The sequence below is a fragment of the Anolis sagrei genome, chromosome 4 (genome assembly GCF_037176765.1).
Source record: "Anolis sagrei isolate rAnoSag1 chromosome 4, rAnoSag1.mat, whole genome shotgun sequence".
Classification (NCBI taxonomy): Eukaryota; Metazoa; Chordata; class Lepidosauria; order Squamata; family Dactyloidae; genus Anolis; species Anolis sagrei.
Window position 1 is genome coordinate 184282116 of NC_090024.1, and position 18148 is coordinate 184300263.

Here is an 18148-nt window from a genome sequence, read left to right on the forward strand (position 1 = left end):
GAGATTAGAGAGATGATTGGTCAAAACTAACAACATGAATGAAGTTCAACGGGGACAAATGCAAGATACTCCACTTAGGACAATGCCTGGCTCGAGAGCAGTACCTGTGAAAAAGATCTTGGAGTCCTCCTGGACAACAATTTGAACATGAACCGACAATGTCATGCAGCGGCAAAAAAAAAAAAAAAAAAAAAAAAAAAGCCAATGGGATTTTGGCCTGCATCAATAGGAGTATAGTGTCTAGATCCAGGGAAGTCATGTTTCCCCTCTATTCTACCTTGGTCAGACCACACCTGGAATCACACTGTGTCCAATTCTGGGTACCACAATTGAAGGGAGATGTTGACAAGCTGAAATGTGTCCAGAGGAGGGCGAATAAAATAATCAAGGGTCTGAAGAACAAGCCCCACAAGGAGTGGCTTAAAGAGCTGGGCATGTTCAGCCTTCAGAAGAAAAGGCTGAGAGGAGAGGTGATGGCCATGTATAAATATGTGAGGGGAAGTCATAGGGAGGAGGGAGCAAGCTTGTTTTCTGCTGCCCTGGAGACTAGGACGCGGAACAATGGCTTCAAACCACAGGAAAGGAGATTCCACCTGAACATTAGGAAGAACTTCCTGACTGTGAGTGCTGTTTAGCAGTGAAACTCTCTGCCCTGGAGTGTGGTGGAGGCTCCTTCTTTGGAAGCCTTTAAGCAGAGACTGGATGGCCATCTGTCAGGGGTGATTTGAATGCGGTTTTCTTGTTTCTTGGCAGGGGGTTGGACTGGATGGCCCGTGGGGTCTCTTCCAACTCTATGTTGTGCCTTCAGATCACTTTTCCATTCTTCCTATTTCAAAAGGAGCGGGAACCCTTCTTGAGGTGCAACTCCTAGCGCTGTGAATACTATACAGGCAGTCTCTGGGTTGCAAACATCTGACTTATAAATGACTCATAGTTAAGAACGGGATTGAGATAACAGGAAGCAAGAGAAATCTACTCCTCCAAAGGGAAATATACTCCTGGAAAAGGTATCATCATGAGAAAAAGGTATCTCCACTGAAGCTTTCTCATCAATTATTGTTTCCACAAGCCATTTTTTTTCAAAATCCCATGATCACAGGGACAGAAAGTGAGGTGAAATCTTCTAAACAGAGGCATAGGCAGCAAAACAAACTCTAGTACAGGGGGGTTTATTATTTATTTATTTACTTTATTTGTATACCACCCTTCTGAACCCCAAAGGGGACTCAGGGCGGTTCACAGTGTTGGCAACAATGCAATGCCATTGATAGAAAACAGAATAAAACATCAAAATTGACCCTCCCCTGATAAAACATTATTAAACAGAGCACATAAAATCACATATCACACAAAGACATAGCCATTGTCCATAAACAGTCCTGGGTCCGTGTTCACCCTTCCCTATGCAATCCAAAGCTAATATAAATATATATTTGGCTGGAGTTACACTTTAAAATGTACCTGTTCCAACTTGCATACAAATTCAACTTGAGAACAAATCTACAGAAATCTTGCTCGCACCGGGATTGTGGCGCAGCTGGCTGAGTTTCAGCTGCATTAAGATCACTCTGACCAAAAGGTCATGAGTTCGAAGCCAGCCCAGGTTGGAGTGGGTTTCCAACCAATTGTGTAGCCTGTTGGCGACCTTTGCAACCCGAAAGACAGTTGCATCTGTCAAGTAGGAAAATTAGGTACCACCTTCAAGTGTGGGGAGGCTAAATTAACTAATTTATGAGGCCATTAAAAAAGGACTCCGGCAAGCGCTCCAGCAAAAAGCATGCAGGGAAAGCGGAAGTACTTCATCAGTGTCACAGATGGACGATGAAAGCGACAGCTCCCCTGGCGGCCAGAAAAAGTTAAATAGCCTCTGTCTATGTCTGTATATGTTGTATGTCAAAATTGGCATTGAATATTTGCCATATATGTGTACAGTGTAATCCTCCCTGAGTCCCCTGCAGGGTGAGAAGGGCGGAATATAAAAACTGTAAATAAATAATAATAATAAATAACTTGGCTGTTGGGAAATAGTCAATCAGAATGTGGTGGCCACATTATGCCTCATCTTTATATTAGCAAGTAACAGCTAGCTTAGCTTTGCAAGAAGGAGTTGATCCCTTCTTGCAAAGCTTGCAAATAATGAAAATTATGCAATGAGACTGTTCAGTTGTCAGCCAGAGAACAAAGAAGCTAAGTTTTTAGCTTTTATTATCTACTAGCTTGGGGTTACTTGACAGTTTGTTTTGGGATGTTAGGTAATATCACTGGTTTGATCCAGATTTGTCATTGGCTGGGTTCAGTGTTCTCTGAATAAGGGTGAACAATTATTCTCAGATTTCCAGGGCAATCACTCCCAAACCCTGACAGTATGGGGGTGATTCCAGGGCAATCACCCCACCCCCCCAAACATGGCAGTTGGCCATGTTGGGTCTGTGAGCCAAGTTTGGTCCAGATCTGTCATTGGTTTGGATTCAGGGCTTTCTGTATAAGCATGAACTACAATTCCCAGATCCGAGGTCAATCACTCCCAAACCAGGCCTATATGCACAGTTGGCCATGATGGATCTATGTGCAAAGTTTGGTCCAAATCTCATGTTGGCTGGGTTCAGTGTTTTCTGGATGGAGGTGAACTACAACTCCCAAAATCAACGTCCATTCCCCCAAACCCCTGCAGTATGTTCTGTTGGTCATGGGGCTGCTCTGTGCCAAGTTTGATCCCAGTCCATTGTCGGTGAGGGTCACAGTGTCTCTGGATGTAGGTGAACTACAAGTCCCAAAATCAAGGTCCATTCCCCCAAACCCCTGTAGTATATTCAGTTGGTCATGGGGCTTCTCTGTGCCAAGTTTGGTCCCAGTCCATTGTCGGTGAGGGTCACAGTTTCTCTGGATGTAGGTGAACTATAACTCCTGAAATCAAGGTCCATTCCCACTAACCCCAGCGTTATTTTCAGTTGGTCTTGGGACTTCTCTGTGCCAAGTTTGGACCCAGTCCATTGTTGGTGGGGTTCACAGTATCAGTGAGGGTATGGCAAGTCCAATCGTCCATGGCAAGTTTGGTCCAGATCCATCATTGGTTGGGTTAACAGTGCTCACCGGATGCAGGTCAAGTACAACTCCTGTAAATCATGGTGAATTTTCCCCAAACCTCTTGTTCAGTTGCTCATCAAGTTTTCTGTTTGTTGTGTGCCATTGGAAAGGGTAGGAAAGGGTTAAACGAGAGGCATTGGGCGGGATCATGCAAATTCCACAGAAGTGGAGAGAGAGGAATCCTGGGATATGGAGGAAAAACATAACATCTAGGATGAAGTAGTCCCTGCCTGAAAGCTGCGGCTGAGGGGGGAAAGGAAAGGGCTTGAGGCTGTTAGGAATTGTGGGAGTTGAAGTCTAAAACACCTATAGGGCCCAAGTTTGCCAATACCTGGTATATATGCTTGCCTCTCACTCTTGTATTAGCAATTAACCTCTAGTTTAACTTTGCTAGAGCATCCCAACTTTATAGCAGGGAATTACGTGATTACAGGAAGAAAACTAAGAAACCAAACAATCTTTAACTACCAAACAGATTTTATTATCTCATTCCTCAGAATGTGTTTTGGATATTGCAGCTACTGTGCAACAATGTTCTGAAGCATGAAGGGATTCAAGGCTCCTTGCTGGTTCAACATTTGCAAGTGTCAGGACACCAAGATCCCCGTTTCTTTCTATTCTTTCTTGTTGCCCCACGTGGCATTTCTCAAAAAGAGGGGAGTTCTCAGGAAGCGGTCAGATTTCATGTAGGCAGAAATCGTATCCAAGGCCTGCAAAGAAAGCCAACAGAAAGAGCCTTATTAGAGTCAACTAGGAAGGGTTTTCCTGAACATTAAGAAAACTCTTTTTGATTGATCTAGGTAACACATGGGGTGTGTGTATGTGCTGTCACTCCATCTTTCATGCCGAAGAGCTTTTATCATCCGTAGATGTCCTCCAGATCAAATTGCCGGAATGTCTTTATGGGCTCCTTTTATTACCTCCCTGCTTAAAGTGGTACCTATTTATCTACTCACATTTGTGTTTTCGATCTGCTAGATGGGCAGAACCTGGAGCTGATAGCTGGCTCTCACCCCAACCCAGGCTTAAACTGCCAACCTTTCGATTGGCAGGATTTTCTACAGCTTACTGGTTTAACTTGCTATGCTAAGCCCGGCCCCTATTTCTGTTTCGTTACAAATGCGTAATTCAGGAGCCTACAAGTCCACCTTAATGACTACCAGCGACTTTTGAGTGATGGAGTTCTGTTCAGTTTCCAGTCTACAAAGAGGAGAATGTTTCTAGCCTCTTCCCATCAATTAGCAAGGTTGGGACAAGGAACTGCAACAGAGATCCTGCTTTGTATTTTTTCAGCCTCACTCACTAATAGAAGGTGAACTGGAAATAGTTATCTGCCTTGCACCCCAATCACCAGATGAACAGACCCCCTTCACCCTCTGTAGCTGATGGTTGTTAAAGTGGGATGTAGTACACCATGACCTCATAACATTACATACCTTACAACTGTTGACAACATTGGAAGCGTGGATTATCATTCCACTATCAACAACAGCAATGTATTCTCTTGCTGAGATCTTCAAAACTGTAGATAGGGTCTAGCATCTTAATGGTAGGAGGGTAGAAGACTAGGGGCCCTTCCACACAGGCCTATATCCCAGAATATCAAGGCAGAAAATCCCACAATATCTGCTTTGAACTGGGTTATCTGAGTCCACACTCAGAAAATGTGGGATTTTCTGCCTTGATATTCTGGGATATAGGGCTGTGTGGAAGGGCCCTAGATAGTACACAAAAGAAGATCTTAGTAATGTATTCCCTTGCTGAGATCTTCTTTTGTGTGATATCTAGCAAAAGCCTATCTATACTCACCCAGAGGTTAAAATTACATTGGTAGAAGTCTCTCGAAGTAACTGAAAATTAACCACTTCTTACTGCAGCAGTATTGACACTAAGGAAAAGGAATTATGCCATGCAAGAGGAGGGTTTCAGTGTCAACACCCTTAGTGTTGACTGAAACACTGGTCCTAAAACACTCATATCCCTTGAGAGTATGAAAACAACGATGAAAGAAAAAGAAAAAGGCAAGGCAGGCAGGATGATCGAAGCCATGAATCTAGCATATTTGAAATATTTTCTGAAACAGGAAGCAACATCTGAGCCTTAAAAATTATAATATTTATCTGCCCGGGCCTTTAAAGAGATGGAGCAGGGACACAACTGCACCAACCAGTTTTTATCCCAGATTGAAAGCATTCTACCGCATCTTCAATATTGGAGGATTTGAAACTTACTATTGAGGCAGTTCACAACACAAACCTAGAACTTTATCCAAAATAATTTTTTTCGCACAACACAAAACAACCTCTGACTTCCACTCTAAGAAGCAGGACTAATTAATAAAACCTGGTTTGCTAACATTGTAACATCAAGAGATGTAGTAGACAGTTGGAAAAATGGGAAAGTTAATTTGGAATGAGGATTCGTTGCCACTAATTTCATGAAACTCCCTTTGACACTAAAATCCAAATAACCGTTCAATTTGTAATTTCAAACAGTACATTCACCTCAAAGCGATCCAGAAAGTCCTTTAGATTTTTGAACTGATCCAAGCAGTTGGGCTGAAATATCCGGTGCACATCCAAAATGTCATATGCAAGGAAATCTATATAGGTGATCTAAGGGAAAAAAATGAAAAAGGAAGACATTGTAAACTGAACCACAGACTTGACAAAAATCTTGGTCTCTGTATGATGCACCATTAAGTTGAAAAAGCCCCCTTCGACTCATACTCGAGTCAAAGTTATGTATTATTTTACTCTGTAGTAGTAGTAGTAGTAGTTGTTGTTATTATTATTACATTTATGGTTTTACTCTATTATTACATTTATTATTTTTCTCTATTATTATTATTACATTTATTATTTTACTCTTATTTTGTTACATTTATTATTCTATTCTATTTATTCTTGTTATTATCACATTTATTATTTTACTCTAGTCTTGTTATTATTACATTTATCATTTTACTCTATTATTATTGGAAGGATACGTAAGCACATTTACAGAAGAAGGTTAGAATCGGAGTAGGACAGTCTTATGCAAATATTCAAAAACATTCTTACAGTTTTATGTGAATATTCAAAAACATTTAACCTACTGATTCCTCAATTAATGCAATTTTATTGGTATCTATTTTTATTTTGAAACTTACCAGTAGCTACTGCATTTCCCACTCTGGACTTATACTCAAGCCAATACATTTTCCCAGTTTTTTGTGGTAAAATTAGGTGCCTCGGCTTATATTTGGGTCATCTTATACTCAAGTATATACAGCACATGTACCTTATTTTCTGCAAACCAACTTCTGTCCCCTAGAAATTGGGAAAACAGCTTCAGCTTCCAAGGTAGCTGCTCAATTAGCTCAGGCTTCAATTTTTCCTGCACAAAGAGAATGCTAAGTATCACAACATAAGCTTAATTTCAACTTCCCTCTTATAAAATCTCAAAATACCTCCCATCCCAAGGTCTCTTTTCCCACAATCTCTAGCACTTTTGCTTCTCCCAATCCGAGGAATGAAGAAAGAAAAAATGGGTAAGCCTTATATAACTGGTGTCCTCCAACAAACAAATTGAATACCTATCCTCCCATTTACTGTCAAATCATCTTCTGAATTCCCAGACTTATCCAATTAGGAAGGAGAACACAAAACTCACAAAATCTGGGTTGTAGGATATTCTTCCCAAGGATACTCGGAAATCCCAAATCTGGTTCTCAAGTATATCCATCCGGACTATTTCTTCTTCAGTCTCCCCACCTATAGCACAAGACACACACAGAGTCAAAATGCTTCCAACCCCCATCACAGATTTGGTCTTACATTACTTTAGGAGTTTTAAACGAGCATCCAAGCAAATACTGGCTTCAGAAACACTCACACATCTTGTGCTTGCGTGCAAGGTATCGCAAGATGGCATTGCTCTGTGTAAGCTTTCTCTCACCATCAATCAAATATGGAAGCTGTGGGAAAACAAAATTAACAATACTGATGAGATTCTTCAGTGATTTTTACATTTGGTCATCTTGAAAAGATAATGTACAATTTTAGACTAATCAGCATAGAAAGAAAACCTGGAGATTTGAGGGACATAAACAGTCTGGAGAAAGAGTGCTGATAGGTGATTGCCTACGGCCTTCAGAAAAGAAACCCGAAATTAACGAGAAACACCCGATTGTCTTGGACACTTTAATTGTTACTTTAGCCATACTCAGCCCTAGTTTTCAACTGCCATTTAACATTGTGAGCTTTGCCGAGAGTCTCTTTGCAAGATCATTGCAGGACACATCTCAAAGATAACAGCAGCCAATTCATTCCACTTCCATGCCAACACTCAACATTGGTTTGCAGTGCCACAGTTGTTACATACGTTTGGGAAGTCCAAGCCCAGTTTCTCCTTCACACTAGTCCACTGACTCGTGTCAAAATCAGGAGCTGTAAATAAGGAAGCAAATCATAAATGCCAAATCCTTGTTTGTACTAGCCCATAGTTTTTTCCCCATTGTATCTATAGCTTGCAGATTCAGAAGTGACTAAGATTCCAAAAAAAATAATGACAAACATTTGCTAACTGAAGCGTTGACGATTCGAATCTGGGGAGCAGGGTGAGCTCCCACTGTTAGCCCTAGCTTCTGCCAACCTAGCAGTTTGAAAACATGCAAATGAGAGTAGATCAATAGATACCACTTCTGCAGGAAGATAACAGCGCTCCATGCAGTCATGCTGGCCACATGACCTTGGAGGTGTCTACGGACAATGCCGACTCTTCAGTTTAGAAATGGAGACGAACACCACCCCCCAGAGTTGAACACAACTAGACTTAATGTCAGGGGAAACTTTTACCATTACTTTACTACAGAAAAGAGACCACAACTTATTATTAGTTACAGCTGTACAATCCAGTTTCCAACAAGCAGTCCCTTATGCTGCAAGCCCAACTTGGGCTGGATCTACGCTGCCATAAAATCCAGTTTCAGAATGCAGATTAACTGCTTTGAACTGAATTGTATGAGTCTGTGCTACCAAGTAATCCACTTCAATGCAGTTAATCTGCATTCAGAAACTGGATTATATGGCAGTGTAGTTAGGGCCTTGGAATCAAATCCTGCCAAACATCATGGGACTTGCTTCCAATAAATATGAATATTATGCCACACCCTCCCAACATTTCACAGATAAAAACTGAAACAACATACAAGTTATATTTGTCATGGTAATACCTAAACATTTCACCTTCTAAAATCCAACTGCAATTTATCATCTTTTTTCATTTTTTTTTTTTTGCCAACACCATCATTGGGATGCTGTCAGTTTTCCAGGCTGTGTGGCCATGTTCCAGAAGCATTCCTTCCTGACGTTTTGCTCACATCTATGACAGGCATCCTCAGAGGTTGCAACAACCTCTGAGGATGCCTACCATAGATGTGGGCAAAACATCAGGAGAGAATAATTCTAGAACATCGCCATACAGCCCGGAAAACTCACATCAACCCAGTGATTCTGGCCATGAAAGTCTTTCATAACACATTGAACACAGTTATCTTTTGCTAATTATTCTTAAATCCTGCCAGTTCTTCAAATCCTTTCATTTTCTCCAGTAACGGATGTTTGCTTTCTTTCTATTCAAAACCTCAAGAGCTAAAATAAACAAGAATGGAGATAATGGGAGACTTTGTCTTGTTCATTTCTGTATTTCAATGGTTTTTGTTAGTTCATCATTAACCAAGATTTGTGCCTTCTGTTAATTATACATTAATTCATTTTGTAAAAGTTCATCTATTCCAAAATAAATAAATAAAAAGATCCAGGGGATCGGGAATGGGGCAGCACTCGGCACAATAAAGAATGGTTCCCTTAATTATGACCATATAAATGTAGAATTTCTTTTAGGAAACACAGACTCTAAACCAGTAATGGTCTGGGTTGTTGTAGGTTTTTTCGGGCTATATGGCCATGGTCTAGAGGCATTCTCTCCTGACATTTCGCCTGCATCTATGGCAAGCATCCTCAGAGGTAGTGAGGACCTCACTACCTCTGAGGATGCTTGCCATAGATGCAGGCGAAATGTCAGGAGAGAATGCCTCTAGACCATGGCCATATAGCCCGAAAAAACCTACAACAACCCAGTGATTCCAGCCATAAAAGCTTTCAACAATACATTGAACATCTTGACGGGGAGAAACTGTTCCAAGACAGGGGTGGTCTATTTCTTGTTGTTGAACTACAGCTCCCATTAGCCCCAAAAAGCAGAATCAGGGGGCATGGGAGAAAAAAGCTTGAGTTCATAGATGATAAAAGAAACAGAGGTGAGAATAAAGGAGTTGAATTATGTAAACTCCCCTCTCTAACTATATGAACACATGTGGTCGTGTTGAACTCCAGCTCCCATCAACCCCAGCAAACACAGTCAGTGGTCAGGGATGTTGAGAGTTGCATCACTTACAATGGGAGGGAGGGTGTGTAAACTGACCACATGTTATCTAAATAAACTGATTTAGGAAGATATGAGATTACCAATTTCAAAATATGTCCGATTTATATTACTGGCATTCTTTCCATCTCATCTTACTTGCAGATCTAGTTCCTAGTTTTTCCAAGTCTAAGCCAACTCCTCTAACCAGTAGACCACGTTCATATGCATATGTTTCAGAGACATTTAGACATAGAAAAACCCTGTCTTTAGTCACCTTATACCAAAAGGGGAAAAAAATACATTGGGTTGCAGTGAGTTTTCCGGGCTGTGTGGCTAGGATACAGAAGCATTCTTTTCTGACGTTTTACCCACATCTATGGCAGGCATGTAATTGATTATGTTGTTGTTTATGTTCTGATTTTATTTTGTTGCTGTGTTGTTGGGCTTGGCCCCATGTAAGCCGCCCCAAGTCCCCGTTGGGGAGATGGTGGTGGGGTACAAATAAAGGTTGTTGTTGTTGTTGTTGTTGTTGTGAGGTCTGAGGTTGTGAGGACCTCACAACCTCAGGGGATGCCTGCCATAGATATGGGCAAAACATCAAGAAAGAATGCTTCTGGAACATCGTCATACAGTCCAAAAAACACACAACAACCCAGTGATTCCGGCCATGAAAGCCTCCGACAACACAATTTTGAAATTGTTCTTCTACATGCCTAAATCATCTTCAAGCGGAATATTAATCTTGCAAATGACCATCCCATTATGACATTGGTATTAGAGTAAAAGTTAGATTTTGTTCATTGTTTCTTAGAGCTTCTGTCTCATAAAATAGTGAATTATGATATTTTCTTTTTGAAAAATAAAGAGTGCTAGCGAACCCACAGGACCATAAAAATCTAGTAGACCAGAAATATTTAATAAGTGGGATTTTAGAAATGTTTAATGTAGTGTAACGCTCTGTTTCAGGCAAACACTGAGAGAAGCCAAGCGCAAAGGCAGTAGCCTCCACCTCTTGTCCATTCCCAGTATTTGGTAATTATACTATCTTTGCCCCGGGAGATCCTTCTGGAATATTAAGCTGAGTGCAGGAGGGCTAAGGCAATATGAAATTGTGGCAAAAATAGGAAAAATGAATCTGAATGTTCATGAAAGATTTTTTTTAAAAAAGACTTGCCTTATATTCACACGTATGAGTCTAGAAATTTTAGTCAAAAACCAACTTTGAAGATCTAGGTTGATTTAACCATGGACCAATGTGAGTACTGTAACTTAAAGGCAAAAGGTTTCCCCTTGACATTAAGTCTAGTTGTGTTCGACTCTGGGGGGTGTTGCTCATCTCCATTTCTAAGCCGGAGAGCTGGCGTTGTCTGTAGATGCCTCCAAGGTCATGTGGCTAGCATGACCGCATGGAGTGCCGTTATGCTGGAGGGGTACGTATTGATCTACTCCCATTTGCATGTTTTTGAACTGCTAGGTTGGCAGAAGCTGGGGCTAAAAGCAGGAGCTCACCCCGCTCCATAAATTGCTTCTTTTTTCCACAGAATGAGTCTCAACTGAACCGGTTTTTGTATCAAAGTCTATAATTTTGGCCTCCAAATCTGCCCTTGATCTATACATGAAATCGATTTACACATGAATATGTCTCAGGAAATGAGATATACAGAAAACTTGACCTAACCTAACCCTGGTTAGAAGAGCCCCTAAAACAGGCATGGGCAAACGTGGGCCCTCCAAGTGTTTTGGACTTAAGCGGCTGAGGGGGGAAAGGAAAGGGCCCGAGGCTGTTAGGAATTGTGAGAGTTGAAGTCCAAAACACTTGGAGGGCCGAAGTTTGCCCATGCCTGCCCTAAAAGGCGGCTCTTAAGTGTAGGGTTAAGCTGACCTCAAGGTTGGGGCTTCACAAATGATCCTTCCTTGAGAGAAGTGACATCTACAAGTAAGAAAAAAGCCAAAAAGCTTGAGTGCATCGAGCAAAGAAAGCTCCAAAAGTGAGAACACAGGGCTCGCCTTACGTAGACTCTCCTCTCCTGCTAATCGGTTAATTCAAGCATTGATGCCTCTTTGCTGCCAGGATTGTGACTCCTTCTCACCTTCGCCAAAACGATACCGTATTTCTTCATAGGGTGTTTCTGTGTATTCTAGAAGTAGCCTGATTGCATGGGCAAGCTGCAAGAAAGACAAAGGCAAAGAATTAATGGAGAAGTATGTTGTCGAAGGCTTTCATGGCCAAAATCACTGGGTTGCTGTGAGTTTTCCGAGCTGTATGGCCGTGTTCCAGAAGGAGTCTGTTGTAAACTAGGCAAGTGAGGTTTATATATCTGTGGAAGGTCCAGGGTGGTATAAAAAACTCTTGTCTGCATGAGGTAGGTGTGAATGTTGCAATTGGCCACCTTGATTAGCATTTAATGACCTTGCAGCTTCAAAGCCTGGCTGGTTGCTTCCTGGGGAAATCCTTTGTTGGTTTCCCCCCAGGAGAAATAGTAAGAGCTGTCCAAGAGCGGAATAGGCAGCTTTGGAGTATGGTGTGTGGCGTAATGTAGAATAAACCACGTGCAGCTCACATTTGATCAGCCCACACACTGTCTTGCCAGAGAAAGAAAATATACCATGCAGATGAACAGTAAGGCTACCAGTATTAAAAAACTCTAAAATTACAACAGCAAAACAGCAGAGAGGAAACAACCAGGCACATCTTAACACCTCTCAACAAAAGATTTTCCCAGGCTCAGCCAGGCCTTCAAATGCTAATCAAGGTGGTCAGTTGAAACATTCACACCTAGCTCCAGCAGAGAAGAGCTCTTTGCCCCACCCCAGCCATTCCACAGATATATAAACCCATTGTCCTAATTCCAACAGACCTCACTACCTCTGAGGATGCTTGCCATAGATGCAGGCGAAACGTCAGGAGAAATGCCTCTAGAACATGGCCCTATAGCCCAAAAAACCCCACAAGAACCTAGTGATTCCAGCCATGAAAGCCTTCGACAATACTTAGTGCATCTTATTTTACAATTGACACACACACTGTAACTTGTATTGTTGAAGACTTTCAGGGCTGGAATCACTGAGTTGTTGTAGGTTTTTCGGGCTATATGGCCATTTTCTAGAAGCACTAACTTGTTTCTTACATGCTCCAACATAGTGGTGTCTCCTTCTCTGGATGGCCATCTGCTGAGAGTGCTTTGATTTTGCGTTCTTGCATTTCAAGAGCATCCAGTTCTACCATTCTCTGATTGTTCTTCAGCCTTCTCTGCCCAAGAGTGCTTCACCCAACTGCAACTTCCAGGATCCCCATGCAGTTAAATTAATGTAGGTGTCAAACTGCATTAATTCTGAAGTGTAGATGCACCTTCAAAGGCAGAAATGAAAACCTGAGCTGTCCGCCTTTCCGCCCCTGGAAAAGCTTCACCTGTTGAACATCTGTCTCCAAATGGAATCCCTGCTCTGACTTACCCCACGGATGTCCCAGTAGCCCAGCGTGACGCTCATTTTCCCCGCGTGGGTTCGGGGGTTAGAAACACTCCAAAACTCCCGCGGATCTTGGGGGAATAAGCCTGGTTCTGAGCCCGACGTGAACTTGATGGACTCCGCCCCAATTCCTTGGCCTGCAAACTCTGCCCTTTCCACGGCTGCCTCTTACACGCCCCCTCTCCCGTGGGCACACTCTCAGGCTAGCCATTTAAAGCAAGCTTCTCTCTTCCCATTCTTAGGCCCGTAGCAAACTAGCCTCCTGCTGGAGCAAACTGTGCTAGCATGGCCCTGACGTCATGAGACTGCGCCTCTCTCTCCGCCCCTTTCTCCCTGCCAGAGTGGTTTTTCCTTTGCTAGGGCTGCATTGCCAGCATACTCTCTCAGTTGGCTGGATTCAACTGGTAGAGCAGTCTCTCTAGCAATAGAGAGAGGATTAAAGATGGATGACTGTGTGAACGACCAGAAAGTTGAGAAAGAAATTATTGAATTATATAGATGTAAGTAAATTACATGACTAATAGATTCCAAATTAAAAATAAAATAGTATAAATGTTGTATAGTTTTCGGCTGGCCCCTCCAAGCTGAAAACTAGCCATGCTTTGATTGCAGGTGAACTATAAATCCCAGTAACTGCAACTCCCAAATGTCATTCCCCCCCCCCCTAAACTCCATCGTTGGTGGGGTTCAGAATGCTCTTTGATTGTAGGTGAACTATAAATCCCAGAAACTGCAACTCCCAAATGTCATGGTTTTTCCCCCCCAAGACTCCCATCGTTGGTGGGGTTCAGAATGCTCTTTGATTGTAGGTGAACTATAAATCCCAGAAACTGCAACTCCCAAATGTCATGGTTTTTCCCCCCCAAGACTCCCATCGTTGGTGGGGTTCAGAATGCTCTTTGATTGTAGGTGAACTATAAATCCCAGAAACTGCAACTCCCAAATGTCATAGTTTTTTCCCCCCAAGACTCCATCGTTGGTGGGGTTCAGAATGCTCTTTGATTGTAGGTGAACTATAAATCCCAGAAACTGCAACTCCCAAATGTCATGGTTTTTTTCCCCCAAGACTCCATCGTTGGTGGGGTTCAGAATGCTCTTTGATTGTAGGTGAACTATAAATCCCAGAAACTGCAACTCCCAAATGTCATGGTTTTTTTTCCCCCAAGACTCCATCGTTGGTGGGGTTCAGAATGCTCTTTGATTGTAGGTGAACTATAAATCCCAGAAACTGCAACTCCCAAATGTCATGGTTCCCCCCCCCCCCAAAGATCCATCCCCCCAACTCCATCGTTGGTGGAGTTCAGTATGCTCTTTGATTGTAGGTGAACTATAAATCCTAGCAACTACAACTCCCAAATTACAAAATCAATTACCCCCCCCCCCCCAACACACACTGCATAATCCGTTTTATCTTCACAATCGCCCATTCTTTTCTGATCTGACACCATGCCTACTCAAAGGAAAGAACACAATGACATGGCTTCGCATGGATCGTAGTTTGCTGCTGCTTCATGCAGAATTGTTTCGCTAGCAAAACTGGCTCATAGCCTCGGGGGAAAAAAGGCGGGGCTTTGGAGCCAGCTCTAGCACAAGCTCGCTCTCGCTTCCTGTAGTTTGCTACGGCTCTTAGTGTCTTCTGCCTCCTACAGCACTCTGGGAAATGTAGTTTGGAAAGGTGAGGACCTCTCTAGCTGAGAATTCCAAAGGCCCCGCCCTAAACTACATTTCCCAGAATTCAGCAAGAGGCAGGAAAACACCAAGAAGGTTGGGGCGCCTGCTTTAAAACACTAGTCTTTTATCAGGCTCCAGTTTCAGAAACTTCAACTACTGGTATTTATTTTTATTTATTTACTAGCCGTCCCCTGCCATGCATTGCTGCACTCCCCCCTGGGCCCAGTCTGTATATATGTTCTTTGTGTGTGTATATGTGTGTTTTCGTATATATATATATGTGATTTTGCACATGCATTGTAATGTTGTTTTTTTGCTTTTTAAATCTCTTCTGCTGTTTTTCAGTGTTTTTATGAGTGATGGTCACATGTTGGCCTGATACGTATATTGTGTCCAAATTTGGTGTCAATTCGTCCAGTGGTGTTTGAGTTACGTCAATCCCACAAACGAACATTACATTTTTATTTATATAGATTTACCATATTTATATACCTGTTTTCTCAGCCTGAAGGCGACCCAAGGCGGTTTACAATCGGCATAATTCTATGCCCCCAACAACATAAAATATAGTTAAAACATTAACATATAGTATAAACCATATACAAACAATAAAAGCAATAAAAACAATAAAACACAAGTCCTCAGCGTCTCATTACTAAAATCATTTTCCAGTCACATCGTCCACTCGTTCCGTGGATCTAAATTAGCCTGTTACATTGCATCTGCACAACCTGGGGATCACAACCAGACACAGTGAAGACATCCGCCCTTGCGCTATGCTACTCTGCTGCTGAGTATGCATGCCCAGTATGGAACGTATCTCACCACACTAAAACAGTGGGTGTGGCTCTTAATGAGACAGCCGCATTATCACGGGGTGTCTGCGCCCTACACCACTGGAGAAATTACACTGCTTAGCCGGTATTGCACCACCTGACATCCGCCGGGAAGTAGCAGCCAATAGTGAAAGGACCAAGGCAGAGACATCTCCAGCTTATCCCTTGTTTGGGCATCAGCCAGCATGCCAACGACTTAAATCAAGAAATAGTTTTCTAAGATCTACAGAGACACTCGCTGGAACACCTCAGCAAGCGAGAGTCCAAAAGTGGTAGGCTCAAACCCAGAGCCTCAATCAATGGCTGATACCCAATGAGAGACTCCCCCCTGGGCACACAGAAGACTGGGCGACTTGGAAGGCACTGAACAGACTGCGCTCTGGCACCACGAGATGCAGAGCCAACCTTCAGAAATGGGGTTACAAAGTGGAATCCACAACATGCGAGTGTGGGGAAGAGCAAACTACAGACGACCTGCAGCAATGCAACCTGAGCCCTGCCACATGCACAACGGAGGACCTTCTTGCGGCAACACCAGAGGCACTCCAAGTGGCCAGATACTGGTCAAAGGACATTTAATCAACTATCAAGCGTGCAAACTTTTGTATGTTTGTTTGTATGTCTTTTGTATGTTTGTTTGTCTGTTCTGTCAAAAATGTAATACAACTGTTCGGTTGCCTGACACGATAAATAAACATTTCATCTGCGAATGCTTGCTCAAAGAGCCAGGTTTTAACTCTTTTTCAAAATGTTAGGAGGGAGGGGGCCGATTTGGTGTTCCATAGCCAAGGGGCCACTGCTGAGAAGGCCCTGTCTCTTGTTCCCACCAATCACATCTGCTAAGGAGGCGGGACTGAGAGCAGGACCTCCCCAGACGATCTTAGAGACCAAGATGGTTCATAGGGAGAGATGCGTTCGGACAGGTAAGCCGGGTCAGAACCGTTTAGGGCTTTAAAGGCTAAAGCCAGCACTATTATAAAACATTATCAGCTTCTTAAGAGATCTCATTGGAAACAAAATATGATCACAGTTCAGCAATCTCTAGGCTCCTTATGGACTTTTAACAGTGTTAAGGAACACCTTGCAAACGCAGAGCAGGAAGTTGCAAAAGGTGCATGTGCCAGGCATGTGCAAACTTGGACCCTCCAGGTGTTTTGGACTTCAACTCCTTCCATTTCTAACAGCCTTAGGTCCCTTCCTTTTCCCCCTCAGCCACTTAAGTTTGCACATGGCTGATCTACACTGTCGAATAAATGACACCACTTCACTGCCATGGCTCCATGAGAGTTTTAGTTTGGTGAGGCACCAGAACCCTTGGACAGAGAAGGCTAACAATCTTGTAAAACTACAGCTCTCATGATTCCAGAGCATTAAGCTGAGGGAGTCATGGATATATAAGATTTTATAAATGCTATATGTGACTGTACGTCCCATCTGAAAAGTATATACCAGTGGGCCATGAGGACGAAAATCTGGTCCGCAAGCCTCCTTCCTCTTTATTTATTTTATTTATTTCCACTTTTTTTGTGCCGCCTGCCACTCCTTCCCTGTTGTTGGCCATGGCATATGTTCTGTATCAGAAACTAGAGCTGATGTGGTCTATCCAAGGCAATTTTCTGAATTGGCACCCCAAACCGAATCTTTTTGGTACTAATGTTGGAGAGTGATCCCTGGTCAAGTTTTTTTGTGTGTGTCAGAAGTGATTTGAGAAACTGCAAGTTGCTTCTGGTGTGAGAGAATTGGCAGTCTGCAAGGACGTTGCCCAGGGGACACCTGAATGTTTTGATATTTTAGCATCCTTGTGGGAGGCTTCTCTCATGTCCCCGTATGTGAAGCTGGAGTTGACAGAGGGAGCTCATCCATGTTCTCCCTAGATTCGAACCTCTGACCTGTCGGTCTACAGTCCTGCCGGCACTTTTTGGGAGTTCTATGGAGCCCTGGCCAAGTGTACCCTGGTCAAAAATGGTTGGGAACCACTGGTATATATACAGAAAAAGTGTAGTTTCAAAAGCTGCCACACTAAGCTCAAGGAGCGATCCTCATGCTTGCCCTCCCTAAACTTTCACACAGCATTCCTATTTTCATTTGTAACTAAGAGATAAGCCGGCGCTGCTAGGACACATCTCAACAAGAGCCAGGGTATCAGAAGGAGATATGAAAAGTCCCATTTATTCCAGTTGTTTCTGTTGCTTTGCACCTGTTTGTTTGCCTAGTCATAGACAGCCCATCAAAATGTATTAGGTAAGCATCATAGACCAATGAAGAAGACAATTTATTAACACCAATAAAAATGTGCCTTTTGGATTTCTGTATAACAATTAAGCCTCACAGCCCCATTTTGGGGTGCGGCAGTCTTATGCAGCAGTCTTCTACTATAAGGTTTTGTGAAGATTTCTTTTTGATAGAGAAAATATACACCCCTGAAAATGAAAACTGGAACATTAATATATGTTGTGTGCTAAGAGACCGCCATCCCTTTTCAGTCTTTTGTGTGCCTTTAAGATGCTGTTAATTTATTGTGATCCTAGTGCGAAGCTGTCATGAAGTGTTCTTGGCAGGGAGGATTTGTCATTCTTCAGAAAGGACTTGCCAGTGCCTCCTGCTGAGGTTGAGAGAGTGTGACTTACCCATGCATTCATGGCCAAGTGGGGATTCAAACCCTGGTCTCCAGAGTCATAATC

The 18148-nt window shown here is 42.7% G+C and overlaps 1 protein-coding gene across 1 annotated transcript; it reads right to left on the reverse strand.

The window, feature by feature from the left end:
- Positions 1-3543: 3543 nt before the first annotated feature.
- On the reverse strand, positions 3544-13245 carry LOC132773784 (glutathione S-transferase Mu 4-like). Its single transcript, XM_060773256.2, has 8 exons — positions 12946-13245; positions 11583-11658; positions 7450-7514; positions 6961-7042; positions 6739-6839; positions 6367-6462; positions 5589-5699; positions 3544-3794 (listed from the first exon to the last, which is right to left on the reverse strand). The coding sequence occupies exons 1-8, from the start codon at positions 12979-12981 to the stop codon at positions 3699-3701; spliced, it is 663 nt and encodes a 220-aa protein (XP_060629239.2). The 5' UTR covers positions 12982-13245; the 3' UTR covers positions 3544-3698.
- Between the last annotated feature and the right edge of the window lie 4903 nt (positions 13246-18148).